Source organism: Phocoena sinus, chromosome X (genome assembly GCF_008692025.1).
Source record: "Phocoena sinus isolate mPhoSin1 chromosome X, mPhoSin1.pri, whole genome shotgun sequence".
NCBI classification, from domain to species: domain Eukaryota; kingdom Metazoa; phylum Chordata; class Mammalia; order Artiodactyla; family Phocoenidae; genus Phocoena; species Phocoena sinus.
The window spans coordinates 54,678,470-54,706,245 of NC_045784.1; the positions used below are offsets into that span (position 1 = coordinate 54,678,470).

At 40.8% G+C, this 27,776-nt stretch overlaps 1 protein-coding gene across 1 annotated transcript in view; it reads left to right on the forward strand.

Moving 5' to 3' along the window:
- Nucleotides 1-1,358: 1,358 nt before the first annotated feature.
- Nucleotides 1,359-27,776, forward strand: part of ZC3H12B (zinc finger CCCH-type containing 12B) — a 38,986-nt gene continuing 12,568 nt past the window's right edge. Inside the window, exon 1 of the mRNA XM_032620248.1 lies at nt 1,359-1,966. Coding sequence (XP_032476139.1) covers nt 1,359-1,966 — 608 coding nt within the window. The remainder of the gene's footprint in view (nt 1,967-27,776) is intronic.

Consider the following 27,776-nt stretch of genomic DNA (forward strand, 5'->3'; position numbering starts at 1 on the left):
ATTAATTTGCAGATATTGAAAAATCCTTGCATCCCTGGGATAAATCCCACTGGATCATGGTGTGTGAACCTTTTAACTTACTGTTGAATTTAGTTTGCTAATATTTTGTTGAGTGTTTTTGCATTTATGTTTATCAGTGATTTTGGCCTGTAATTTTCTTTTTTATGTTGTCTTTGTCTAGTTCTGTTATCAGGGTAATGCTGGCTTGGGAGCAGCATTGAAAGCATTCCCTCCTCTTCAACTTTCTGGAATAGTCTGAGAAGGAGAGGCAATAACTCTTTTTAAAATGTTTACCTGTGAAGTTTACCTGTGAAGCCATCTTATGCTGGACTTTTGTTTGATGGGAGGTTTTTAATTACAGATTTAATTTCATTACTGGCAATTGGTCTGTTCATATTTTTATTTATTCCTGATTCAGTCTTGAGAAACTGTGTTTCTAGGAATTTATCCATTTCTTTTAGGTTGTCCACTTTTTGGCATATAATTGTTTGTAGTAATTTCTTATAATTCTTTGTATTTCTGTGCTGTCAGTTGTAACATCTTTTTCACTTCTGATTTTATTTATTTAGGCCCTCTCTATCTCTTTTGTTTGATGAGTCTGGCTAAAGTTTTATCAATTTTGTATATCTTTTCAAAGAACCAGACCTTACTTTCATTGATTTTTCTATTGCTTTTTAGTCTGTATTTCATTTATTTCTGCTCTAATCTTTATTATGCATTTCTTTCTACTAACTCTGGGTTTTGTTTCTTCTTCATTTTCTAGTTCCTTTAGTTTAGATTCTTTATTTGAGACTTTTCTTGTTTCCTGAGGCAGGCTTGCATCACTATAAACTTCCCTCTTACAACTGCTTTGCTTCAGTCCCATGGATATTTGTATCATTGTGTTTACATTTTTATTTATCTCAAAATATTTTTTATTTTCTGTTTGATTTCTTCAATGACCTATTGGTCATTTAGTAACATGTTGTTTAGACTCCATGTGTTCGATTATTTTCTTTTAGTTGTTTATGTTGTAGTAGATTTTATAGTCTCATATTGTTGTGGTCTGAAAAGATGCTTGGTAATATTTCAAGAGTCCAATCATTATAAGCAGAAAAATATAATGTCAGACAACTGTAGTTTCTTAGGAAGAAAACACTGTGTTCTAAAATACTTTTTCATAAGTTTACTAAACATGATTATGGTATGTGTGTTTATTTGTAGGAACTGGTAACATCTAAACATAACAAACCAAACAGGCAAACCCTTGTGCCATCACTACCACCCCATTTTACACAAAGGGAGGCCAATGTACATGGATTCCAAGAAGGCTAAAAAGAAAAAGAGCTGATTAGACCTCAGATTGCCCACTAAACGGGATGACGGCCACCGCTGCAGTGGAAACACCAAAAATGAAGAAGAATGCCTCCAAGGAAGAGAAGCAGCAGCCTAAGCAAGAGAACACAGAGCAGCATAATGCTGATTCTGAAGAGTTGTTGAACTCTGAGAATGACCCTGAACAGATGAGCCTTAAAAGCAGCAGTAATGACAACAGCTGCCAACCTGGAGATGTTCAGTTGAAGAAAAAGGAGATTCCCTCTAAGCCACACCGCCAGCTTTGTAGATCACCCTGCCTAGATCATCCAAGCTTCTCCCAGAGTAGCATTCTACAGGATGGGAAGCTTGACTTGGAAAAAGAATACCAAACCAAGATGGATTTTGCTTTAAAGCTGGGCTATGCAGAGGAACAGATTCAATTAGTACTGAACAAGCTGGGTCCGGAATCGCTTATTAATGATGTACTGGCAGAGCTTGTCAGACTTGGAAACAAAGGTGATTTGGAAGGGCAAGTCAACTTGAGTTTGTTAGTGCCTCGGGGTCCCAGCTCCAGAGAAGTTGCAAGCCCTGAACTGTCTCTTGAAGATGAAATAGACAACAGTGACAATTTGAGGCCAGTTGTCATAGATGGAAGTAATGTGGCAATGAGGTAAGACTGGTATATTTTGTTTCTCTTTCTTTAAAACTGCCCTGTATGCAGACATTGCTTAGCAGGGTATCTAGAGGTACATTTCAATATACAGTTCTATATAATCTTCATAGCAACTTTATTTTACAGATGAGAAAACTAGAGCTCGGCAAGGTTAAATGACTTCCTTGAGAACACTTGATATAGGTAATATGTAGCAAAGTGAGGATTTAAGTTTTCTGGCTTCAGATGAATGAAATGAAATTAACATTTGTAATCTATTTTGTGCCAAGTACTTTGCATATATGATTTAACCTGCCGGTGAGCCAACTCAAGTTCAGAGGTTGAGCAACCGCCAAGGTTACACAAGTAATAAATGGCAGTTTGTATTAAAACCTGAATCTGACTCCAATGCTCCTTCTGCAATATCATGCAACAGTATGTGGCTATTAATGTTATTAAGAATATTTGACATTGGGCTTCTCTGGTGGCACAGTGGTTGAGAGTCTGCCTGCTGAAGCAGTGGACGCGGGTTCATGTCCCGGTCCGGGAGGATCCCACATGCCGCAGAGCGGCTGGGCCCGTGGGCCATGGCCGCTGAGCCTGTGCGTCCGGAGCCTGTGCTCTGCGGCGGGAGAGGCCACAGCAGTGAGAGGCCTGCGTACGGCAAGAAGAAAAAAAACGAATATTTGACACGATTTCTATTTTTTTTTAACATCTATATTGGAGCATAATTGTTTTACAATGGTGTGTTAGTTTCTGCTTTATAAAAAAGTGAATCAGTTATACATATACATATGTTCCCATATCTCTTCCTTTTTTTTTTAATAGTTATCTTTTATTTATTTATTTATTCTTGGCTGTGTTGGGTCTTCGTTTCTGTGCGAAGGCTTTCTCTAGTTGCGGCAAGCGGGGGCCACTCTTCATCGTGGTGCATGGGCCTCTTCACTGTCGTGGCCTCTCAGGTTGCAAAGCACAGGCTCCAGACGCGCAGGCTCAGTAGTTGAGCTCACGGGCCTAGTTGCTCCGTGGCATGTGGGATCTTCCAAAACCAGGACTCGAACCCATGTCACCTGCATTAGCAGGCAGATTCTCAACCACTGCTCCACCAGGAAAGCCAATCTCTTCCCTCTTGTGTCTCCCTCCCTTCCACACTCCCTATCCCACCACTCTAGGTGGTCACAAAGCACCGAGCTGATCTTCCGGTGCTATGCAGCTGCTTCCCACTAGCTATCTATTTTACGTTTGGTAGTGTATATATGTCCATGCCACTCGCTCACTTTGTCACATCTTACCCTTCCCCCTTCTCATATCCTCAAGTCCATTCTCTAGTAGGTCTGTGTCCTTATTCCTGTCTTACCCCTAGGTTCTTTGTGACATTTTTTTTCTTAGACACCGTATATATGTGTTAGCATAAGGTATTTGTTTTCTCTTTCTCACTTACTTCACTCTATGACAGACTCTAGGTTCATCCATCTCACTACAAATAACTCAATTTCATTTCTTTTTATGGCTGAGTAATATTCCATTGTATATATGAGCCACATCTTCTTTATCCATTCACCTGTTGATGGACACTTAGGTTACTTCCATGTCCTGGCTGTTGTAAACAGAGCTGCAATGAACATTTAGGTACATGACTCTCTTTGAATTATGGATTTCTCAGGGTGTATGCCCAGCACTGGGATTGCTAGGTCATATGGTAGTTCTATTTTTACATTTTCAAGGAACCTCCATACTGTTCTCCATAGTGGCTGTATCTATTTACATTACAACCAACAGTGTAAGAATGTTCCCTTTTCTCCACACCCTCTACAGCATTTATTGTTTCTAGATTTTTTTGATGATGGCCATTCTGACTGGTGTGAGATGATATCTAATTGTAGTTTTGATTCACATTTCTCTAATGATTAATGATGCTGAGCATTCTTTCATGTGTTGTTGGCAATCTGTATATCTTCTTTGGAGAAATGTCTATTTAGGTCTTCTGCCCATTTTGGATTGGATTGTTTGTTTTTTGTTATTGAGCTGTATGAGCTGCTTGTAAATTGTGGATATTAATCCTTTGTCAGTTGCTTTGTTAGCAAATACTTTCTCCCATTCAAAGGGTTTTCTTTTGGTCTTGTTTATGGTTTCCTTTGCTGGCCAAAAGCTTTGAAGTTTCATTAGGTCCCATTTGTTTATTTTTGTTTCCATTTCTCTAGGAGGTGGGTCAAAAAGGATCTTGCTGTGATTTATGTCATAGAGTGTTTTGCCTATGTTTTCTTCTAAGAGTTTGATGGTGTCTGGCCTTACATTTAGGTCTTCAATCCATTTTGAGTTTATTTTTGTGTATGGTATTAGGGAGTGTTCTAATTTCATTCTTTTACATGTCCAGTTTGCCCAGCACCACTTACTGAAGAGGCTGTCTTTTATACACTGTATATTCTTGCCTCCTTTATCAAAGATAAGGTGACCATATGTGTGTGGGTTTATCTTTGGGCTTTCTATCCTGTTCCATTGATCTATATTTCTGTTTTTGTGCCAGTCCCATACTGCCTTGATTACTGTAGCTTTGTAGTATAGTCTGAAGTCAGGGAGCCTGATTCCTCCAGCTCCATTTTTCGTTTGCAAGATTGCTTTGGCTCTTAGGGGTCTTTCGTGTTTCCATGCAAATAGTGAAATATTTGCTTCTAGTGCTGTGAAAAATGCCAGTGGTAGTTTGATAGGGATTGCATTGAATCTGTAGATTGCTTTGGGTGGTAGAGTCATTTTCACAATGTTGATTCTTCCAGTCCAAGAACATGGTATATCTCTGCATCTAGTTGTATCAACTTTAATTTCTTTCAGCAGTGTCTTATAATTTTCTGCATACAGGTCTTTTTTCTCCTTAGGTAAGTTTATTCCTAGATATTCTTTTTTTGAAATGGTAAACGGGAGTGTTTTCTTAATTTCACTTTCAGATTTTTCATCATTAGTGTATAGGAATGCCAGAGATTTCTGTGCATTAATTTTGTATCCTAGTACTTCACCAAATTCATTGATTAGATCTAGTAGTTTTCTGGTAGCTTCTTTATGATTCTCTATGTATAGTATCATGTCATCTGCAAACAGTGACATCTTTAATTCTTCTCTTTTGATTTGGATTCCTTTTATTTCTTTTACTTCTCGGATTGTTGTAGCTAAAACTTCCAAAGCTATGTTGAATAAGAATGTGAGAGTGGGCAACCTTGTCTTGTTCATGATCTTATTGGAAATGGTTTCAGCTTTTCACCATTAAGGATGATGTTGACTGTGGGTTTCATATATGGCCTTTATTATGTTGAGGAAAGTTCCCTCTATGCCCAGTTTCTGCAGGGTTTTTATCAAAAATGGGTGTTGAATTTTGTCAAAAGCTTTCTCTGCATCTGTTGAGAGGATCATATGGTTTTTCTTCTTCAATTTGTTAATGTGGTGTATCACGTTGATTGATTTGCGTATATTGAAGAATCCTTGCATTCCTGGAAGAAACCCCACTTGATCATGGTGTATGATCCTTTTAATGTGCTGTTTGATTCTGTTTGCTAGTATTTTCTTGAGGATTTTTGCATCTATATTCGTCAGTGATATTGGCCTGTAGTTTTCTTTCTTTGTGACATCTTTGTCTGGTTTTGGTATCAGGGTGATGGTGGCCTCGTAGAATGATTTTGGGAGTGTTCTTCCCTCTGCTATATTTTGGAAGAGTTTGAGCAGGATAGGTCTTATCTGTTCTCTAAATGTTTGATAGAATTTGCCTGTGAAGCCATCTGATCCTGGGCTTTTGTTTGTTGGAAGATTTTTAATCATGGTTGCAATTTCAGTGCTTGTGATTGGTCTGTTAGTATTTTCTGTTTCTTCCTGGTTCAGTCTCGGCAGGTGGTGCATGTCTAAGAATTTGTCCATTTCTTCCAGGTTGTCCATTTTATTGTCATAGAGTTGCTTGTAGTAATCTCTCATGATCTTTTGTATTTCTGTAGTGTCAGCTGTTACTTTTCCCTTTTCATTTCTAATTCTATTGATTTGAGTCTTCTCCCTTTTTTTTTGGTAAGTCTGGCTAATGGTTTATCAATTTTGTTTATTTTCTCAAAGAACCAGGTTTTAGTTTCATTGATCTTTGCTTTTGGTTCCTTCATGCATTTCTGATCTGCTCTTTATGATTTCTTTCCTTCTGCTAACTTTGGGGGTTTTTTTGTTTTTCTTTCTCTAATTGCTTTAGGTGCAAAGTTAGGTTGTTTATTGGAGCTGTTTCCTGTTTCTTATGGTAGGATTTTATTTCTATAAACTTCCCTCTTTGAACTGTTTTTGCTGCATCCCATATGTTTTGGGTCACCGTGTCTCCATTGTCATTTGTTTCTAGGTATTTTTTGATTTCTTCAGTGATCACATGGTTATTAAGTAGTGTATTGTTTAGCCTCCATGTGTTTGTATTTTTTACAGATCTTTTCCTGTAATTGATATCTAATCTCATAGCATTGTGGTCGGAAAAGATACTTGATATGATTTCAATTTTCTTAAATTTACCAAGGCCTGATTTGTGACCCAAGATATGATCTAACCTGGAGAATGTTCCCTGAGCCCTTGAGAAAAATGTGTATTCTGTTGTTTTTGGATGGAATGTCCTACAAATATCAATTAAGTCCATCTTGTTTAATCATTTACAGCTTGTTTTTCCTTATTTAATTTCATTTTGGATAATCTGTCCATTGGTGAATGTGGGGTGTTAAGGTCCCCTACTATGATTGTGTTACTGTCGATTTCCCCTTTTATGGCTGTTAGTATTTGCCGTATGTACTGAGGTGCTCCTATGTTGGGTGCATAAATATTTACAATTGTGATATCTTCTTCTTGGTTTTATCCCTTGATCATTATGTAGTGTCCTTCTTTGTCTCTTGTAATAGTCTTTATTTTAAATTCTATTTTGTCTGATATGAGAATTGCTACTGCAGCTTTCTTTTGATTTCCATTTGCATGGAATATCTTTTTCAATCCCCTCAGTTTCACTCTCTATGTGTCCTTAGGTCTGAAGTGGGTCTCCTGTAGACAGCATATATATGGGTCTTGTTTTTGTATCCATTCAGCCAGTCTGTGTCTTTTGGTGGGAGCGTTTAATCCATTTACATTTAAGGTAATTATTGATATGTATGTTCCTATTCTGATATTCTTAATTGTTTTGGGTTTGTTATTGTAGGTATTTTCTTTCTCTTGTGTTTCTTGCCTAGAGAAGGTCCTTTAACATTTGTTGTAAAGCTGGTTTGATGTTGCTGAATTCTCTCAGGTTTTGCTTGTCTGTAAAGCTTTTAATTTCTCCATCAAATCTGAATGAGATCCTTGGTGGGTAGAGTAATCTTAGTTGTATGTTTTTCTCCTTCATCACTTTAAATATGTCCTGCCACTCCCTTCTGGCTTGCAGAGTTTCTGCTGAAAATTCAGCTGTTAACCTTATGGGGATTCCCTTGTGTGTTATTTGTTGTTTTTCCCTTGCTGCTTTTAACATGTTTTATTTGTATTTAATTTTTGATAGTTTGATTAATATGTGTCTTGGCATGTGTCTCCTTGGATTTATCCTGTATGGGACTTTCTGTTATTCCTGGACTTGATTAACTATTTCCTTTCCCATATTAGGGAAGTTTTCAACTATAATCTCTTCAAATATTTTCTCAGTCCCTTTCTTTTTCTCTTCTTCTTCTGAGACCCCTATAATTCAAATGTTGGTGTGTTTAATATGTCCCAGAGACTGTCCTCAGTTCTTTTCATTCTTTTTTCTTTACTCAGCTCTGTAATAGTTATTTCCACTATTTTATCTTCCAGGTCACTTATCCATTCTTCTGCCTCAGTTATTCTGCTATTGATCCCTTCTAGAGTAGTTTTAATTTCATTTATTGTGTTGTTCATCATTGCTTGTTGCCTCTTTAGTTCTTCTACGTCCTTGTTAAATGTTTCTTGCATTTTCTCTATTCTATTTCCAAGATTTTGTATCATCTTTACTATCATTATTCTGAATTCTTTTTCAGGTAGACTGCTTATTTCCTCTTCATTTGTTAGGTCTGGTGGGTTTTTCCTTGCTCCTTCATCTGCTGCGTGTTTTTCTGTTTTCTCATTTTGCTTATCTTACTGTGTTTGTGGTCTCCTTTTCGCAGGCTGCATCTTTGTAGTTCCCTTTATTTCTGTTGTCTGTCCCAGTGGGTAAAGCTGTTTCAGTGGGTTTTGTAGGCTTCCTGGTGTAGGGGACTAGTGCCTGTGTTCTGGTGGATGAGGCTGGATCTTGTCTTTCTGGTGGGCAGGTCCACTTCTGCTTGTATGTTTTGGGGTGTCTGTGGACCTATTATGATTTTAGGCAGCCTCTCTGTTAATGGATAGGGCTGTGTTCCTGTCTTGCTGATTGTTTGGCATAGGGTATCCTGCACTGTAGCTTGCTGGTCATTGAGTGAAGCTGGGTGTTGGTGTTGAGATGGAGATCTCTGGGAGATTTCTGCTGTTTGATATTACGTGGAGCTGGGAGGTATCTTATGGACCAGTGTCCTGAATTTGGCTCTCCCACCTCAGAAGCACAGCACCGACTCCTGGCTGGAGCACCAAGAGTCTTTCATCCACACAGCTCAGAATAAAAGGGAGAAAAAAATAGAAAGAAAGAAAGAAAGAAAGAAGATAAAATAAAATAAAGTTATTAAAATAAAAAATAACTGTGAAGAAAAAAAATCTTTAAGTAAAAAAAAAAACGGATGGACAGAAACCTAGGACAAATGGTGAAAGCAAAGCTATAAAGACAAAATCTCACACAGAAACATACACATACACACTCCCAAAAAGAGGAAAAGGGGAAAATATAATATATCTTGCTCCCAATGTCCACCTCCTCAATTTAGGATGATTCGCTGTCTATTCAGGTAATCCACAGATGCAGGGTACATCAAGTTGATTGTGGAGATTTAATCTGCTTCTTCTGAGGCTGCTGGGAGAAATTTCCCTTTCTCTTCTTTGTTCACACAGCTCCTGGTGTTCAGCTTTGGATTTGGCCCCACTTCTCTGTGTAGGTCGCCTGAGGGCGTCTGTTCTTTACTCAGACAGGACGGGGTTAAAGGAGCAGCTGATTTGGTGGCTGTGTCTCAGTCAGGCCAGGGTGAGGGAGGGGTACGGATGCGGGGCAAGCAGAGGCCTGTGTAATGATTCAGCAGCCTGATGCATGCCATGCGTTCTCCTGGGGAAGTTGTCCCTGGATCACGGGACCCTGGCAGTGCCAGGCTACACAGGCTCCAGGGAGGGGAGGTGTGGGTAGTGACCTGTGCTTGCACACAGGCTTTTTGGTGGCTGCAGTAGCAGCCTTAGCATTCCATGCCCATCTCTGTGGTCTGTGCTGATAGCCACATCTAGCGCCGGTCTCTGGAGCTCGTTAAGCAGCGCTCTTGGTCCCCTCTCCTCTCACACCAGGAATCAAAGAGGGAAGAAAAAGTCTCTTGCCTCTTCGGCAGGTCCAGACTTTTCCCCAGACTCCCTCCCGGCTAGCCGTGGTGCACTAGCCCCCTTCAGCCTGTGTTCACGCCACCAAACCCAGTCCTCTCCCTGAAATCCGACCAACGCCAGAGCCTCAGCTCCCAGCCCCCGCCCACCCCGGCGGGTGAGCAGACAAGCCTCTTGGGCTGGTGAGTGCCAGTCGGCACCAATCCTCCATGCAGGAGTCTCTCCGCTTTGCCCTCTGCACCCTTGTGGCTGCACTCTCCTCCGTGGCTCTGCAGCTTCCCCCCTCCGCCATCCGCAGTCTCAGCCCACAAAGGGGCTTCTAGTGTGTGGAAACCTTTGCTCCTTCACAGCTCCCTCCCACTGGTTCAGGTCCCATCCTTATTCTTTTGTCTCTGTTTTTTCTTTTTTTCTTTTGCCCTACCCATGTACGTGGGGAGTTTCTTGCCTTTTGGGAGGTCTGAGGTCTTCTGCCAGCATTCAGTGCATGTTCTATAGGAGCAGTTCCACGTGTAGATGTATTTCTGATGTATCTATGGGGAGGAAGGTCATCTCCGCATCTTACTCTTCCACCATCTTCTCAAATCCATCTGACATAGTTTCTAGTAGCAGGGAATAGATTTACAGAATTATTTTTTCGAATATTATTTTTTTATTTTTTAGTAAAGTACAGTTATTTACAATACTATATTAATTTTAGGTGTACAACATAGTGAGTCAGTATTTTATACTATTGAATCAGTATAGTAAAATTCAATATTTTACTACATTTAAAGTTATTATAAAATATTGACTATTTCTCTATGACTGTTCTCTGCACTATACAATAAATCCTTGTATCTTATTTATTTTATACATAGCAGTTGGTACCTCTTAATCTCCTACCCCTATATTGCCCCTCCTCCATCCTTCTTCCCAGTGATAACCACTAGTGTGTTCTCTATATCTGTGAGTCTGTTTCTGTTTTGCTATATTCATTCGTTTTATTTTTTAGATTCTACATATAAGTGGTAGCATACAGTAATTACCTTTCTCTGATTTTTTCACCAAGCATAATACCCTCTAGGTCCGTTCAAATTTTTTCAAATGACAAAATTTCATTCTTTTTTAAGGCTGAGTAATATTTCATTGTATATACACCACAGCTTCTGTATCCAATCATCTGTTTATGGACACTAAGGTTGCTTCCATATCTTGACTATTATAAATAATGCTGCTATGAACATTGGGGTGCATATATTTTTTCCAAATCAGTGATTTTGTTCTCTTCAGATATATACACAGGGATGGAATAACTGGATCATATGGTAGTGCTATTTTTAGTTTTTTGAAGAATCTCCTTAGTATTTTTATAATGGCTACACCAGTGTACATTCCCACCGACAGTACAGTAGGGCTCCCTTTTCTCCACATCCTCACCAACACTTGTTATTTTTTGTGGTCCTTTTGACAATAGCCATTCTGACAGGTGTGAGGTGATGTCTCACTTTAGTTTTTATTTGGATTTTGGAGATGATTAGCAACGTTGAGCATCTTTTCATGTACCTGTTGGCCATCTGTATGTCTTCTTTGGAAAAATGTCTACTCAGGTCTTCTGCCCATTTTTTAATTGAGTTGTTTGGCTTTTTTACGTTGAGTTGTATGTGCTGTTTATATATTTTGGACATTAACCCCATATCAGTCATATCAATAACAAATATTTTCTCCCATTCAGTAGGCTGTCTTTTCATTTTGTCAAAGGTTTCCTTTGCTGTGCAGTAGCTTTTAAGTCTAATTAGGTGCCATTTGTTTATTTTTACTTTTATTTCCTTTGCTTTGGGAAACAGATCCAAAAACATATCGCTCTGATTTATGTCAGAGTGTTCTGCCTATGTTTTCCTTTAGGAGTTTTATGGTTTACAGTCTTACATTTAGATCTTTAATTCATTTTGAATTTATTTTTTATGTGGTGTTAGAGAATTTTCTAATTTCATTCTCTTATATGTAGCTGTCCAGTTTTCCTAGCACCACTTATTGAAGAGACTGTCTTTTCTCCATTGTGTATTCTTGCCTCCTTTGTTGTACATTAATTGACCATAAGTGTGTGTTTTTTCCTAGGCTCTCTATTCTTTTCTATTGAGTTATGTGTCTGTTTTTGAGCCAGTACCATACTGTTCTGATTACTGTAGCTTTGTAGTATAGTCTGGATTCAGGGAGTATTATTTCTCCAGTTCTGTTTTTCTTTCTCAAGTTGTTTTGGCTATTAGGGGTCTTTTGTGTTTCCATACAAATTTTTAAATTATTTGTTGTAGTTCTGTGAAAAATGCCCTTGATACTTTGTTAGGGATTACATTGAATCTGTAGGTTGCATTGGGTAATATAGTCATTTTAACAGTATTAATTCTTCCAATTTAAAAACAGGGTATATCTTTCAATCTGTTTGTGTCCTCCTCAATTTCTCTTATCAGTGTCTTACAGTTTTCTGAGTACATGCCTTTTACCGCCATAAGTAGCTTTATTCCCCCCTAACTATTTTATTCTTTTTGATGTGATGGTGGAAAGGATTGTTTCCTGAATTTCTCTTTCCAACAGTTCATTTTTAGTGTATAGAACTGCAACAGATTTCTTTACATTAATTTTGTATCCTGCAACCTTACTGAATTCATTTATTAATTCTAGTAGTTTTTTTATGGAGATTTTAGGGTTTTGTATATATAGTATCTTGTGATTTGGAGCATTAATCCATTGACTTTTTTTTTTTTTTTAAACATCTTTATTGGGGTATAATTGCTTTACAATGGTGTGTTAGTTTCTGCTTTATAACAAAGTGAATCAGCTATACATATACATATGTTCCCATATGTCTTCCCTCTTGCGTCTCCCTCCCTCCCACTCTCCCCATCCCACCCTTCCAGGCTGTCACAAAGCACCGAGCTAATATCCCTGTGCCTTGCGGCTGCTTCCCCCCAGCTATCTACCTTACTACGTTTCTTAGTGTGTAAATGTCCATGACTCTCTCTCGCCCTGGCAAAACTCACCCCTCCCCCTCCCCATACCCTCAAGTCCGTTCTCCAGTAGGTCTGCATCTTTATTCCTATCTTACCCCTAGGTTCTTCATGACATTTTTTTCCCTTAAATTCCATATATATGTGTTAGCGTACGGTATTTGTCTTTTTCTTTCTGACTTACTTCACTCTGTATGACAGACTCTAGGTCTATCCATCTCATTACAAATAGCTCAATTTCATTTCTTTTTAAGGCTAATATTCCATTGTGTATATGTGCCACATCTTCTTTATCCATTCATCCGATGATGGGCGCTTAGGTTGTTTCCATCTCCGGGCTATTGTAAATAGAGCTGCAATGAACATTTTGGTACATGACTCTTATGGAATTTTGGTTTTCTCAGGGTATATGCCAAGTAGTGGGATTGCTGGGTCATATGGTAATTCTATTTGTAGTTTTTTAAGGAACCTCCATACTGTTCTCCACAGTGGCTGAACCAATTCACATTCCCACCAGCAGTGCAAGAGTGTCCCCTTTTCTCCACACCCTCTCCAGCATTTATTGTTTCTAGATTTTTTGATGATGGCCATTCTGACTGGTGTGAGATGATATCTCATTGTAGTTTTGATTTGCATTTCTCTAATGATTAATGATGTTGAGCATTCTTTCATGTGTTTGTTGGCATTCTGTATATCTTCTTTGGAGAAATGTCTATTTAGGTCTTCTGCCCATTTTTGGATGGGGTTGTTTGTTTTTTTGTTATTGAGCTGCATGAGCTGCTTGTAAATTTTGGAGATTAATCCTTTGTCAGTTGCTTCATTTGCAAATGTTTTCTCCCATTCTGAGGGTTGTCTTTTGGTCTTGGTTATGGTTTCCTTTGCTGTGCAAAAGCTTTGAAGTTTCATTAGGTCCCATTTGTTTATTTTTGTTTTTATTGCCATTACTCTAGGAGGTGGGTCAGAAAGGATCTTGCTGTGATTTATGTCATAGAGTGTTCTTCCTATGTTTTCTTCTAAGAGTTTGATAGTTTCTGGCCTTACATTTAGGTCTTTAATCCATTTTGAGCTTATTTTTGTGTATGGTGTTAGGGAGTGATCTAATCTCATACTTTTACATGTACCTGTCCAGTTTTCCCAGCACCATTTATTGAAGAGGCTGTCCTTTCTCCACTGTACATTCCTGCCTCCTTTATCAAAGATAAGGTGTCCATATGTGCGTGGGTTTATCTCTGGGCTTTCTATCCTGTTCCACTGATCTATCTTTCTGTTTTTGTGCCAGTACCATACTGTCTTGATTACTGTTGCTTTGTAATATAGTCTGAAGTCAGGGAGCCTGATTCCTCCAGCTCCTTTTTTCGTTCTCAAGATTGCTTTGGCTATTCGGGGTCTTTTGTGTTTCCATACAAATTGCGAAATTTTTTGTTCTAGTTCTGTGAAAAATGCCAGTGGTAGTTTGATAGGGATTGCATTGAATCTGTAGATTGCTTTGGGTAGTAGAGTCATTTTCTCAATGTTGATTCTTCCAATCCAAGAACATGGTATATCTCTCCATCTAATTGTATCATCTTTAATTTCTTTCATCAGTGTCTTATAATTTTCTGCATACAGGTCTTTCGTCTCCTTAGGTAGGTTTATTCCTAGATATTTTATTCTTTTTGTTGCAATGGTAAATGGGAGGGTTTTCTTGATTTCACTTTCAGAATTTTCATCATTAGTATATAGGAATGCCAGAGATTTCTGTGCATTAATTTTGTATCCTGCTACTTTACCAAATTCATTGATTAGCTCTAGTAGTTTTCTGGTAGCATCTTTAGGATTCTCTATGTATAGTATCATGTCATCTGCAAACAGTGACAGCTTTACTTCTTCTTGTCCGATTTGGATTCCTTTTATTTCCTTTTCTTCTCTGATTGCTGTGGCTAAAACTTCCAAAACTATGTTGAATAAGAGTGGTGAGAGTGGGCAACCTTGTCTTGTTCCTGATCTTAGTGGAAATGCTTTCAGTTTTTCACCATTGAGGATGATGTTTGCTGTGGGCTTGTCATATATGGCCTTTATTATGTTGAGGAAAGTTCCCTCTATGCCTACTTTCTGGAGGGTTTTTATCATAAATGGGTGTTGAATTTTGTCGAAAGCTTTCTCTGCATCTATTGAGATGATCATATGGTTTTTCTCTTTCAATTTGTTAATATGGTTTATCACATTGATAGATTTGCGTATATTGAAGAATCCTTGCATTCCTGGAATAAACCCCACTTGATCATGGTGTATGATCCTTTTAATGTGCTGTTGGATTCTGTTTGCTAGTATTTTGTTGAGGATTTTTGCATCTATGTTCATCAGTGATATTGGCCTGTAGTTTTCTTTCTTTGTGACACCCTTGTCTGGTTTTGGTATCAAGGTGATGGTGGCTTCGTAGAAGGAATTTGGGAGTGTTCCTCCCTCTGCTATATTTTGGAAGAGTTTGAGAAGGATAGGTGTTAGCTCTTCTCTAAACGTTTGATAGAATTCACCTGTGAAGCCATCTGGTCCTGGGCTTTTGTTTGTTGGAAGGTTTTTAATCACAGTTTCAATTTCAGTGCTTGTGATTGGTCTGTTCATATTTTCTATTTCTTCCTGATTCAGTCTTGGCAGGTTGTGCATTTCTAAGAATTTGTCCATTTCTTCCAGATTGTCCATTTTATTGGCATAGAGTTGCTTGTAGTAATCTCTCATGATTTTTTTTATTTCTGCAATGTCAGTTGTTACTTCTCCTTTTTCATTTCTAATTCTATTGATTTGAGTCTTCTCCCTTTTTTTCTTGATGAGTCTGGCTAGTGGTTTATCTATTTTGTTTATCTTCTCAAAGAACCAGCTTTTAGTTTTATTGATCTTTGCTATTGTTTCCTTCATTTCTTTTTCATTTATTTCTGATCTGATTTTTATGATTTCTTTCCTTCTGCTAGCTTTGGGGTTTTTTTGTTCTTCTTTCTCTAATTGCTTGAGGTGCAAGGTTAGGTTGTTTATTCGAGATGTTTCCTGCTTCTTAAGGTGGGCTTGTATTGCTATAAACTTCCCCCTTAGAACTGCTTTTGCTGCATCCCATAGGTTTTGGGTCGTTGTGTCTCCATTGTCATTTGTTTCTAGGTATTTTTTTATTTCCTCTTTGATTTCTTCAGTGATCACTTCATTATTAAGTAGTGTATTGTTTAGCCTCCATGTGTTTGTATTTTTTACAGATCTTTTCCTGTAATTGATATCTAGTCTCATGGCGTTGTGGTCGGAAAAGATACTTGATACAATTTCAGTTTTCTTAAATTTACCAAGGCTTGATTTGTGACCCAAGATATGATCTATCCTGGAGAATGTTCCATGAGCACTTGAGAAAAATGTGTATTCTGTTGTTTTTGGATGGAGTGTCCTATAAATATCAATTAAGTCCATCTTGTTTAATGTATCATTTAAAGCTTGTGTTTCCTTATTTATTTTCATTTTGGATGATCTGTCCATGGGTGAAAGTGGGGTGTTAAAGTCCCCTACTATGAATGTGTTACTGTTGATCTCCCCTTTTATGGTTGTTAGTATTTGCCTTATGTATTGAGGTGCTCCTATGTTGGGTGCATAAATATTTACAATTGTTATATCTTCTTCTTGGATCAATCCCTTGATCATTATGTAGTGTCCTTCTTTGTCCCTTTTAATAGTCCTTATTTTAAAGTCTATTTTGTCTGATATGAGAATTGCTACTCCAGCTTTCTTTTGGTTTCCATTTGCATGGAATATCTTTTTCCATCCCCTTACTTTCAGTCTGTATGTGTCTCTAGTTCTGAAGTGGGTCTCTTGTAGACAGCATATATAAGGGTCTTGTTTTTGTATCCATTCAGTCAATCTGTGTCTTTTGGTGGGAGCATTTAGTCCATTTACATTTAAGGTAATTATCGATATGTATGTTCCTATTTCCATTTTATATATTGTTTTGGGTTCGCTACTATAGGTCATTTCCTTCTCTTGTGTTTCGTGTCTAGAGAAGTTCCTTTAGCATTTGTTGTAAAGCTGGTTTGGTGGTGCTGAACTCTCTCAGCTTTTGCTTGTCTGTAAAGGTTTTAATTTCTCCATCAAATGTGAATGAGATCCTTGCTGGGTAGAGTAGTCTTGGTTGCAGGCTATTCTCCTTCATCACTTTCAGTATGTCCTGCCACTCCCTTCTGGCTTGTAGGGTTTCTGCTGAGAGATCAGCTGTTAACCTTATGGGGATTCCCTTGTGTGTTATTTGTTGTTTTTCCCTTGCTGCTTTTAATATGCTTTCTTTGTATTTAATTTTTGACAGTTTGATTAATATGTGTCTTGGCGTGTTTCTCCTTGTATTTATCCTGTATGGGACCCTCTGTGCTTCCTGGACTTGATTAACTATTTCCTTTCCCATATTAGGGAAGTTTTCAACTATAATCTCTTCAAATATTTTCTCAGTCCCTTTCTTTCTTTCTTCTTCTTCTGGAACCCCTATAATTCGAATGTTGGTGCGTTTCATGTTGTCCCAGAGGTCTCTGAGACTGTCCTCAGTTCTTTTCATTCTTTTTTCTTTATTCTGCTCTGCAGTAGTTATTTCCACTACTTTATCTTCCAGGTTACTTATCCGTTCTTCTGCCTCAGTTATTCTGCTATTGATCCTATCTAGAGTGATTTTAATTTCATTTATTGCATTGTTCATCGTTGCTTGTTTCATCTTTAGTTCTTGTAGGTCCTTGTTAACTGTTTCTTGCATTTTGTCCATTCTACTTCCAAGATTTCGGATCATCCTTACTATCATTATTCTGAATTCTTTTTCAGGTAGATTGCCTATTTCCTCTTCATTTGTTAGGTCTGGTGGGTTTTTATCTTGCTCCTTCATCTGCTGTGTGTTTTTCTGTCTTCTCATTTTGCTTATCTTACTGTGTTTGGGGTCTCCTTTTTGCAGGCTGCACTTTCGTAGTTCCCGTTGTTTTTGATGTCTGTCTCCAGTGGCTAAGGTTGTTTCAGTGGGTTGTGTAGGCTTCCTGGTGGAGGGGACTAGTGCCTGTGTTGTGCTGGATGAGGCTGGATCTTGTCTCTCTAGTGGGCAGGTTCACGTCTGGTGGTGTGTTTTGGGGTGTCTGTGGCCTTATTATGATTTTAGGCAGCCTCTCTGCTAATGGGTGGGGTTGTGTTCCTGTTTTGCTAGTTGTTTGGCATAGGTTGTCCAGCACTGTGGCTTGCTGGTCGTTGAGTGAAGCTGGGTGCTGGTGTTAAGATGGAGGTCTCTGGGATATTTCCACCGTTTAATATTATATGGAGCTGGGAGGTCTCTTGTTGACCAGTGTCCTGAAGTTGGCTCTCCTACCTCAGAGGCAGAGCCCTGACTCCTGGCTGGAGCACCAAGAGCCTTTCATCCACACAGCTCAGAATAAAAGGGAGAAAAAGTAGGGAGAATTAGTAGAAGTATGAGTAAAGAAAGAAGGAAAGGAGGAAAGGAAGGAAGGAAGAAAGAAGCAAAGAAGGAAAGAAAGGAGGGAGGGAGGGAGGGAGGAAGGAAGGAAGGAGGGAAAGAAGGAAAAAAGACAGAAAGAAAGATGATACAGTAAAAATAAAATAAAGTATAATATAGTTATTGAATTAAAAAATATTTAGAAAAAAAAAAAGGGACGGATAGAACCTTAGGACAAATGTTGGAAGCAAAGCTATACAGAGAAAATCTTACACAGAAGCATACACATACACCTTCACAAAAAGCGTTAAAGGGGGAAAAATCATAAATCCTGCTCCCTGAGACCACCTCCTCAATTTGGGGTGATTCGTTGTCTAAGGGAGGGAAGGAAGGAAGGAAAGAAAGAAAGAACGAAGGTAAAGTATAATAAAGTTATTACAATTAAACTTAATTATTAAGAAAAAGAATTTTTAAAAAAAAGTCATGGACGGATAGAGCCCTAGGACAAATGGTGGAAGCAAGAGTATACAGACAGGATCTCACACAGAAGCATACACGTACACATTCACAAAAAGAGGAAAAGGGAAAAAAATCATAGATCTCGCTCCTAAATTCCACCTCTTCAATTTGGGATCATTCCTTGTCTATTCAGGTATTCCACAGATGCAGGGTATATCAAGTTGATTGTGGAGCTTTAATCCGCTGCTTCTGTGGCTGCTGGGAGAGATTTCCCTTTCTCTTCTTTGTTCTCACAGCTCACAGGAGCTCAGCTTTGGATTTGGCCCTGCCTCTGCGTGTAGGTCGCTGGAGGGCGTCTGTTTTTTCGCTCAGACAGGACGGGGTTAAAGGAGCCGCTGATTCGGGGCCTCCGGCTCACTCAGGCCGGGGGTTGGGGGATGGGGGTAGGAGGGGCACTACGTGCGGGGCGGGCCTGCGGCTGCAGAGGCAGCGTGACGTTGCGGCAGAGGCCGGCGTGATGTTGCACCAGCCTGAGACCCGCCGTGCGTACTCCCGGGGAAGTTGTCCCTGGATCCCGGGAACCTGGCAGTGGCGGGCTGCACAGGCTCCGCGGAAGAGGGGTGTGGAGAGTGACCTGTGCTCGCACACAGGCCCCTTGGTGGCGGCAGCAGCAGCCTTAGCGTCTCCCGCCCGTCTCTGGGGTCCGCGGTTTTAGCCGCGGCTCGCGCCCGTCTCTGGGGTTTGCGCTTTCAGCCACGGCTCGCGCCCGTCTCGGGGGCTCGCGCCCTCAGCCGCGGCTCACGCCCGTCTCTGGGGTTCGCGCTTTTAGCCGCGGCTCGCGCCCGTCTCTGGAGTTCCTTTAAGCAGCGCTCTTAAACCCCTCTCCTCGCGCACCAGGAAACAAAGAGGGAAGAAAAAGTCTCTTGCCTCTTCGGCCGGTGCAAGCTTTTCCCCGAACTCCCTCCCGGCTAGTCGTGGTGCACTAACCCCTTCAGGCTATGTTCAAGCCGCCAACCCCAGTTCTCTCCCTGAGCTCCGTCCAAAACCAAAACCCGAGCCTCAGCTCGCAGCCCCGCCCGCCCCGGCGAGTGAGCAGACAAGCCACTCGGGCTGGTGAGTGCCGGTCAGCACCGATCGTCTGTGCAGGAATCTCCCCGCTTTGCCCTCCGCACCCGTCGCTGTGCACTACTCCGCGGTCCCGAAACTCCCCCCTGTGCCTCCCGCAGTCTCCGCCCGCGGAGGGGCTTCCTAGTGTGTGGAAACTTTTCCTCCTTCACAGCTCCCTCCCACTGGTGCAGGTGCCGTCCTTATTCTTTTGTCTCTGTTTTTTCTTTTGCCCTACCCAGTTACGTGGGGAGTTTCTTGCCTTTTGGGAGGTCTGAGGTCTTCTGCCAGCCTTCAGTAGGAGTTCTGTAGGAGTTGTTCCACGTGTGGATGTATTTCTGGTGTATCCGTGGGGAGGAAGGCGATCTCCGCGTCTTCCTCTTCCGCCATCTTCAAGGTCCCCCTCCAATCCATTGACTTTTAAAGTGATTATTGATAAGTATGTACTTATTGCCATTTTGTTACTTGTTTTCTGGTGGTTTCTGTAGTTATTCTCTATTCTTTTCTTCCTCTTGTGGTTTGATGATTTTTTAATGGTATGCTGTGTTCCTTTCTCTCTAGTTTTTGTGTATCTATCATAGGTTTTTGTTGTTGTTGTTGTTGTTTATAAATTTATTTATTTATTTTTGGCTGTGTTTGGTCTTCATTGCTGCATGCGGGCTTTCTCTAGTTGTGGCGAGCGGGGGCTACTCTTTGTTGCGGTGTGTGGGCTTCTCATTGTGGTGGTTTCTCTTGTTGTGGAGCATGGGCTCTAGGCACACAGGCTTCAGTAGTTGTGGCACACGGTCTCAGTAGTTGTAGCTCATGGGCTTTAGAGCACAAGCTCAGTAGTTGTGACACCTGGGCTTAGCTGCTCCGCAGCATGTGGGATCTTCCCAGGCCAGGGCTCAAACCCATGTCCTCTGCATTGGCAGCTGGATTCTTAACCACTGTACCACCAGGGAAGTCCCTATCATGGGGTTTGTATATGTTGACCTACAACTAAATGTATAGATCATGTTCTAAACTGATAGTCATTTAACTCAAACACGTTCTAAAAAATCTACATTTTATACTCCCCTCCCCCAAAGTTTGTGTTTTTTATGTCATATTTTATATCATCATGTCTACCCCTTAACTCTCTATTGTAATTATAGTTTATTTTACAACTGTTGTCTTTTAGTCTCATACTTGCTTATGTAAATTGTTGATCCACCACATCTACTATATATTTGCTTTTACTAGCAGGATTATTTCTTTCCTATAAACTTTTACTTCTTATTGTAACCTTTTATTTTCTACTTAGAAAATACCTTTTAACACTTCTTGTAGGGTCAGTTTAATATTGATGAACTCTTTTAGTTTTTGTTTGTCTCAGAAGTGCTTTTTCTCTTCTTCAATTCTGAATATCTTTTCTGGGTATAATATCCTAGGTTGTAGGTTTTTCACTTTCAGCACTTTAAATATATCATGCCACTCCATTCTGACCTGCAAAGTTTCTGCAGAAACATCAGCTGATAGCTTTGGGGGAGTTCCCTTGTATGTGACTCTTGTTTTTCTCTTGCTGCCTTTAAAATTCTTTCTTTGTCTTTAACATTTGCCATTTTAATTATGATATGCCTTGGTATGTGTCTCTTTGGGTTCGTGTTGTTTAGGACTCTGTGCTCCCTGTGAATGGAAATTTCTTCTTCTGGAATTTTTCAACCATAACTTCATCAACTACATTCTTTACCTCTTACTCTCTCTCCTCTCCTTCTGTGACCCTTATGTGAATGTTAGTATGCTTGATGTTGTCCCATAGATCCCTTAAACTATCCTCATTTTTTTTTTTTTTTTGGCAGTATGCGGGCCTCTCACTGTTGTGGCCTCTCCCATTGCGGAGCACAGGCTCCAGATGCGCAGGCTCAGCCGCCATGGCTCATGGGCCTAGCCGCTCCGTGGCATGTGGGATCTTCCCAGACTGGGGCACGAAACCGTGTCCCCTGCATTGGCAGGCGGACTCTCAACCACTGCACCACCAGGGAAGCCCTATCCTCATTTTTTTTTAATTTTGTTTTTCTATTTACTGTTCTGATTAGGTGGTTTCCATTAGACTATCTTCCAGGTACTTATGCAGTCTTCTGTATCACTTAGTTTGCTTCCAGTGTGTTTTTCATTTCAGTTATTGTATCCTTCAGCTCTGACCAGTTGTTTTATATTTTCTAGCTCCTTGTTAAAATTCTCATTTTGCTTGTCTATTCTTTTCCCAAGTTCAGTTAGCCTTCTTATTACTAATGGTTTATACTCTTTATCTAGTAAATTATTTACCTCTGTTTCATTAGGGGTTTTTTTCAAAGGCAGGTTATTTTTCTTTCATTTGAAACACATTCCTTTGTCTTCTCATTTTGTTTAACTTTCTCTGTCTTTATAGAATTAAGTGAAACTGTTACTTTTCCTGATCTTGAAGCAGTGTTCTTCTCTGGGAGTGTCCTTATGCAGTCTGTGTGTGCCCAGTGACTTTGGTGGGAGAGCTGGATCTGAAATGAGCACAGGTCACATCTTCCCCAGGGGTGTGCTGACAGCTACCACCCTAGTTGGTGGTAGGGCTGGATATGGAGGAGCTAGAGCCAGAAACAGATGTGAGCTGGGGCTTCTCCTATGATCAATGGTTGTCACCACCCTATGGGGGCTGGGGTCCAAGATGCTGGAGTAGAAGCCCTAAGGATTGGGTCCAAGCTGGTCCCACTCTCTAAGTGTGCACTCTCCACCCTAGTGGAGAGCAGAGCCAGAGCAAGTGGAGTTGGAACAGTAGCCCAGTGAGGGCTGGAGTGGATGCTGGGGCAGTAGTGAGGAACAAGCCAGAGTCCCAGGCTGTTTTCAATATGCTTTCTTTGCCTTGTTCCTGGGAGTAAGGAAGTGTGCATGCACACTGTTCATGATGGAGTCTCAGTTTCTCACAGCCCCTCTAGTAAGTCCCACCAGTTTTCAAACAAGGTAAGGGGACTCATCTTCCTAGTGTGAGACCCCAGTGCTGGAATGCCAAATATGTGGCTAGAACCATATATTTGGCATCCACTCACTTCCTAGGGAGTATCTCCAAGCCTATGATATACCCCTCTACTTCTGTGTCCCCCGCTAGTAGCACAGGTCCCAAACTGATCACTTCTCCTCTCTGCCTGACTCCTTGCAGATCTTTCTTTATAGGCTTCGTTGTAGAAGAGCCTTTCTGCCAGCCTCCAGTTAGTTTTCAGTGAGAGTTGCTACACATGTAGATATATTTTTGATGTGTTTGTGGGGGGAGGTGAGCTCCCACAAACGTCCTCCTACTCTGCCATCTTGATTCCCCCTTTTTAAAATATGTTTAAAAATCACAGCATCATAATAGGCTATGTAAAGGAGGCTAGACATCTCCCCTGTTTTAATGAGGGGAAACTAGAAGCATAGTAACAAGAAAGTTAAGTGACCTGTACACAATATTCCAGGAATCAGAATGATGCAATGGGCGGTGAAAAGCAGAGAGTGATTTCTGTGTCCAAAGGACCAAAGGTAACTTTGCCCCCCTCCCTAATAGGCATAAGTAGAGTGATTCTTGAGGGGAAGAGGTATGGATCTGCTAAAATCAATTTTTTTTCCAGATCAGGCCACCCAAAACACTTTAGATTGGACCCATTTCCCAAGACCCACTCTTCTTTAAGTGTTTTGTGTTTTGGAGGTGGGGATGAGAAGAACCCAGGACTTCTTTGAGAACTTTGAATTCATGGTGATATAAGATCTTCCTTGTATTTGGAATTCTGTTCAAGGATTGCTGATTATGAAGGACGCTTTATGGTTCTTTTGCTTTGTAAGGAATAATGAAGAGATTAATTACCAAGGTAATTAGTTTCAACATATCTAGTCTTTGCCAATAGTAAACTCTCATGCTGATAGGAAGATAAACTTGTCTTTTATAGTAGTTGATTTACTATGTTAAAGATACCTCACACAACTTAAAAAGAGCAAAAAAAATCAGCACTCAACCTTATTTTTAGGAGCACGTTAAAATAGTGCATAATGGACAACATATTTTTTTTAATTGCCAACTGTGTCCTTGTTAGCATCTCTTCCTTGTATGACTAGGAAAGTTACTGATGAGTCCCATTTATTCTGCAATCACATTTCACATGGTCAAAAGTTCAGTGCCATAGTCTGCTCATGATTTTTAGTGCCATTAATCTGAATTCATTTTGTTTTCCCCATTCTCCTGTAACTTTATCATGAGATTGGTACTTAAACTATATACTGATGTCTGTTTTTCCTCAATGTATTGGATGAGACTGCATTGAAATCATGATGCTTTGTCATTAATAGCATTTGTTTAACATTTGCAATAGTGGTGTACCTGTAATTCACATATAGATGTATGGTAAAATCCTAAAGGGTTTGTTCATTCAGAGAGCTGTTTCCTTGGGGGTTGGGGGGGATCCATTTCAGTGGAGTTAAGGCTTTCAAATGTAAATACCACCATATATTTTTTTTCTTAGCTGTGTTGGGTCTTCATTGCTGTACATGGGCTTTCTCTAGTTGTGGTGAGTGGGGGCTACTCTTCATTGTGGTGCACAGGCTTCTCATTGTAGTGGCTTCTCTTGCTGTAGAGCATGGGCTCTAAGCATGCAGCCTTCAGTAGTTGCAGCACCAAGGCTCAATAGTTGTGATGCATGGGCTTAGTTGCTCTGCAGCATGCGGGATCTTCCCAGACCAGGGCTTGAACCTGTGCCCCCTGCATTGGCAGGTGGATTCTTAACCACTGGGCCACCAGGGAAGCCACCCCACCATGTTCTCTTTTAAGTCTAGGAGAAGCCCAAATATTTGAACCCTACAAAAAAAAAAAGTCAGGGAGAGAGGCCAGTGACCCATCTGCTAGACTGAATTTGGCTTGGAACCTAGATCGTGAGACATATCTAAGCCACTTGACAGAACAAAGTGCGTTGTAGTGTCACTAAAACATTCTGTAACTTTCAGGTCCTAGGTTTTATATTGCTTTTTAGATAGGATTTTAGGTCCTAGCTTTTTAAAATTGCAAAAGAACATTTTGCAGGTTCAGGCTAAAACAGGTCATCTTGCAGGATTTATTTTCCATTTTTTCATTCATTTATTCCTTAAATATTTATTGATCTCTAAACTTTGCATACTGGGCCCTTATGTAGTGTTACTGGGTTGGCGTGCATTGTGTCAAATAGCTTCAACTAAGGAGGTCAAAGGAAGACCCAGACCAGCAATCTCTGTCCTTGTGATAGCAAGCAAAGAATTGCAGGCTACCACTTTGGGCTTAAGTGCAAAGCAAAGTTTACTAAAGCATAGTTACACTCTCAGAGAGAGAGTGGGCTATTTCTGTGAAGTGAAACCAGCACTCCTGTACAGGCTTAAGCGTGTTTGTAAGGAGCGTTCTGTGAGGAGGTGGGTCATGATCATGGGTGACAGGGGATCATTATTTGATTGACAGTCCCGAACTATGTAACAAGTTCATTATTGTGCATGTGCTTACCCTTAATTCACTAAGAAAAGCCTACCCAGATGGGCAAAACCACTTACAGATTTTATTATAATGATGGTATAATGAGTTTGGGTTTACTATAGGTTATACGCCTGTCTGGTCTGGGCATGTGCAGCCCAGAGAAGTTCCCTCGTGTTATTGGGTTCCCTCTTTATCTTTATCAGGATAAATTGCCCACCACCTGACCATAGTTTCACCCATTCTGGGTGGGGTCAGGGGAGGGTCTTCAGATGGTTGGGGTGTAACTTGACTATTCCCCCCTTGTCTTTTTACCACTGTCACCTCCTTGCTGCTAATGTCAGGGGAGGGTCCTCAGATGGTTGGGGTGTGACTCAACTACTCCCCTCTTGTCTTTTTGCTACTGTTGCCTCCTTGCTCCTAATGTCAGGGGAGGGTGCCCAGTGGGTTGGAGTGTGACTTGATAGTTTCCTTCTTGTCTTTTCACCACTGTCACCTCCTTTCTGCTAATGTTTGACTAACTACCTAACATTCCCCCCTCAAGAGTATGGGACCCAATTCTTTGGGACATGGGCGATTACTGCTCTGGCTGCTTCCTGCTGTTAAGGGGCAGAGTCTTGATTGGGTCCCTCCTCTTGCTCTCCTTCAGCTAGGAGGTAGGCTGGAGTGATGATCATCAAGGGGTTCCATGTAGATCTTGGTCTCAGGGCCAGGCTGAATGGGCTGGTAGCTACCTCGCAGAACCATTTGGAATCGAACAGCCTGTATGCGTTCTGAAATGAGTCAAACAAGTAGGTTTATGATACAAGGGCCTAATAACAAAACAAAGGCTGTCAGGACTAATGGTCCCAACAAGGGCAACAGTCATGTCCATATCTGGGTCTCCATGGAGGAGAGGAAGGTAGAAAACCAACTAGGGCCCTGTCCTGCTCTCTCTTTCAGATCTTCTATTATTTTGATGTTTTTCTTTAAAGCCAGAAGGTTTTCTTCAACCTGGCTGGAGATATTAACATAGAAGCAGCATGTTTCATTTAACAGGGCACAGACACCCCCGGCCTCAGCTGTTATAACAGGGGTCCCCAACTCCCTGGCTGTGGATCGGTACCGGTCTGTGGCCTGTTAGGAACCAGGCCATACATCAGGATGTGAGTGGTGGACAAGTGAGTGGAGCTTCATCTGCTGCTCCCCATCGCTCACATTACTGCCTGAACCATCCCTGCCCCCCACCCAGTCTGTGGAAAAATTGTCTTCCATGAAACTAGTCCCTGATGCCAAAAATGTTGGGGACTGCTGTGTTATAACATTGAGGGCCCTCTTATTTTGTAAAACCACCTCAGCCAGAGAATCAAGGGCTGACTGTTGCTCCTCAATGGCTGCTACTGTAGCCTTCCAGGATTCCTGGACCATGATGGTAAGATTGAGAATGCTTCTCTCTAAGAGGTGTATACCCGCAAACCAAAATATTTCCTCTAAAGACACTGTGGATCACTTCAGGCTGATCCAAATGGCGATCCCTGGTACTTTAACAGCTGTAGGAGAAGAGAGCAAGACTGGATAGGGTCCCTTCCAGGTCAGCTGAAGTTGAGAACCAGGGGAGCCATCCTTCCAAGTTTTGATGAATACTTGTGTTCCTGGAGAGTAGAGGCAAGGAGAAGACTCTGGGGAAGGAAGCCTTTTTACCACATATTTCTGGAGGGCTTTTTGGAATTGTCCAAAGGAGGTGACAGAGTATGTCAGTAGGTCCCCTCATAAGAAAGGCCTACCAACAGCATTTCATAAGAGCTAAGGTTAAGTAAGGCCTTTGGGGATGTTCTGACCCTTAAAAGAGCAATAGGGAAGGCTTCCTTCCAACTAAGGGAGGTCTCAGGTTATTTTTCTTAAGGTATTCTTTAAATGTTGGTTGGCTCTTTGTACGTTTCCTGAGGATTGGGGTCTCCAGGAAGAATGAAGGTGGTACTCAATATCTAGAGCCTTGGATATCTGCTGAATAATTTGGTAAACAAAGACAGGACCATTATCACTCTGAAGAGACAACAGGAGGCCAAATCTAGGGATTATTTCAATTAAAAGCTTCTGGGCTACCTCCGAAGCTTTTTCTGTCCTGGTGGGGAAAGCTTCCACCCAACCAGTAAAGTTGTCCAGAAACACCAAAATGTACTTATATCCTCAGTAGGGAGGAACCATTGTAAAGTCCATTTGCCAGTCTTCCCCTGGATATGTTCTGTGTCTCTGAGCTAGAAGGGCCAATGGGGGTGGCTTATTTCCCTGAGGATTGTTAGTCAGACAAATAGGGCATGATGAGGTTACCTTATTAACTACATCGTAAAGTCCCTTCCCAGAGAAGATAGAAGAAACAATCTGGTATGAGGCATCTCTCCCTAGGTGACAGGCCTCATGCAAAAATTTAATAATTTTCCACTAGAGTGACTGGGGCAGGTGAGTTAAGTCCTCTCTCCAGTACCATCCATCTGGGTCAAGGTGGTACCCATGATTTATGGCCCATTTGATTTCCTTAGGCAGGTAAGACAGGGAAGGGGGAGAACTAAGGGAAGGAACTAAGGAACCCTCTATCACAAAGGGCTGAAGGGCTGTTTGTCGGGCAGCCTGATCAGCTAGCCGATTTCTCTTTGTTATTTCATCGTCACCCTTCTGGTGACTTCTGCAATGAATCACTGGTACATGGAAAGGCTTGAGGACTACATCCAAGAGGGAGAGAATTTGAGGTCCATACTTAACTGGGTTGTTTTGGACCATCAAGTAGCCACATTACTTCCAGATAACAGCATGAGCATGCAGAACCAAAAAAGCATATTTAGAGTCAGTATATATATTAAAGGCCTTATTTTCAGCCATGGTTAAGGCTTGGGTTAAAACAATTATTTCTGCCAATTGGGCTGAGGTCCCTGGGGGAAGAGTCCGGGCCTCAATAACCTGTGTCAAGGAGACCACCACATACCCTGCCCTTCTACA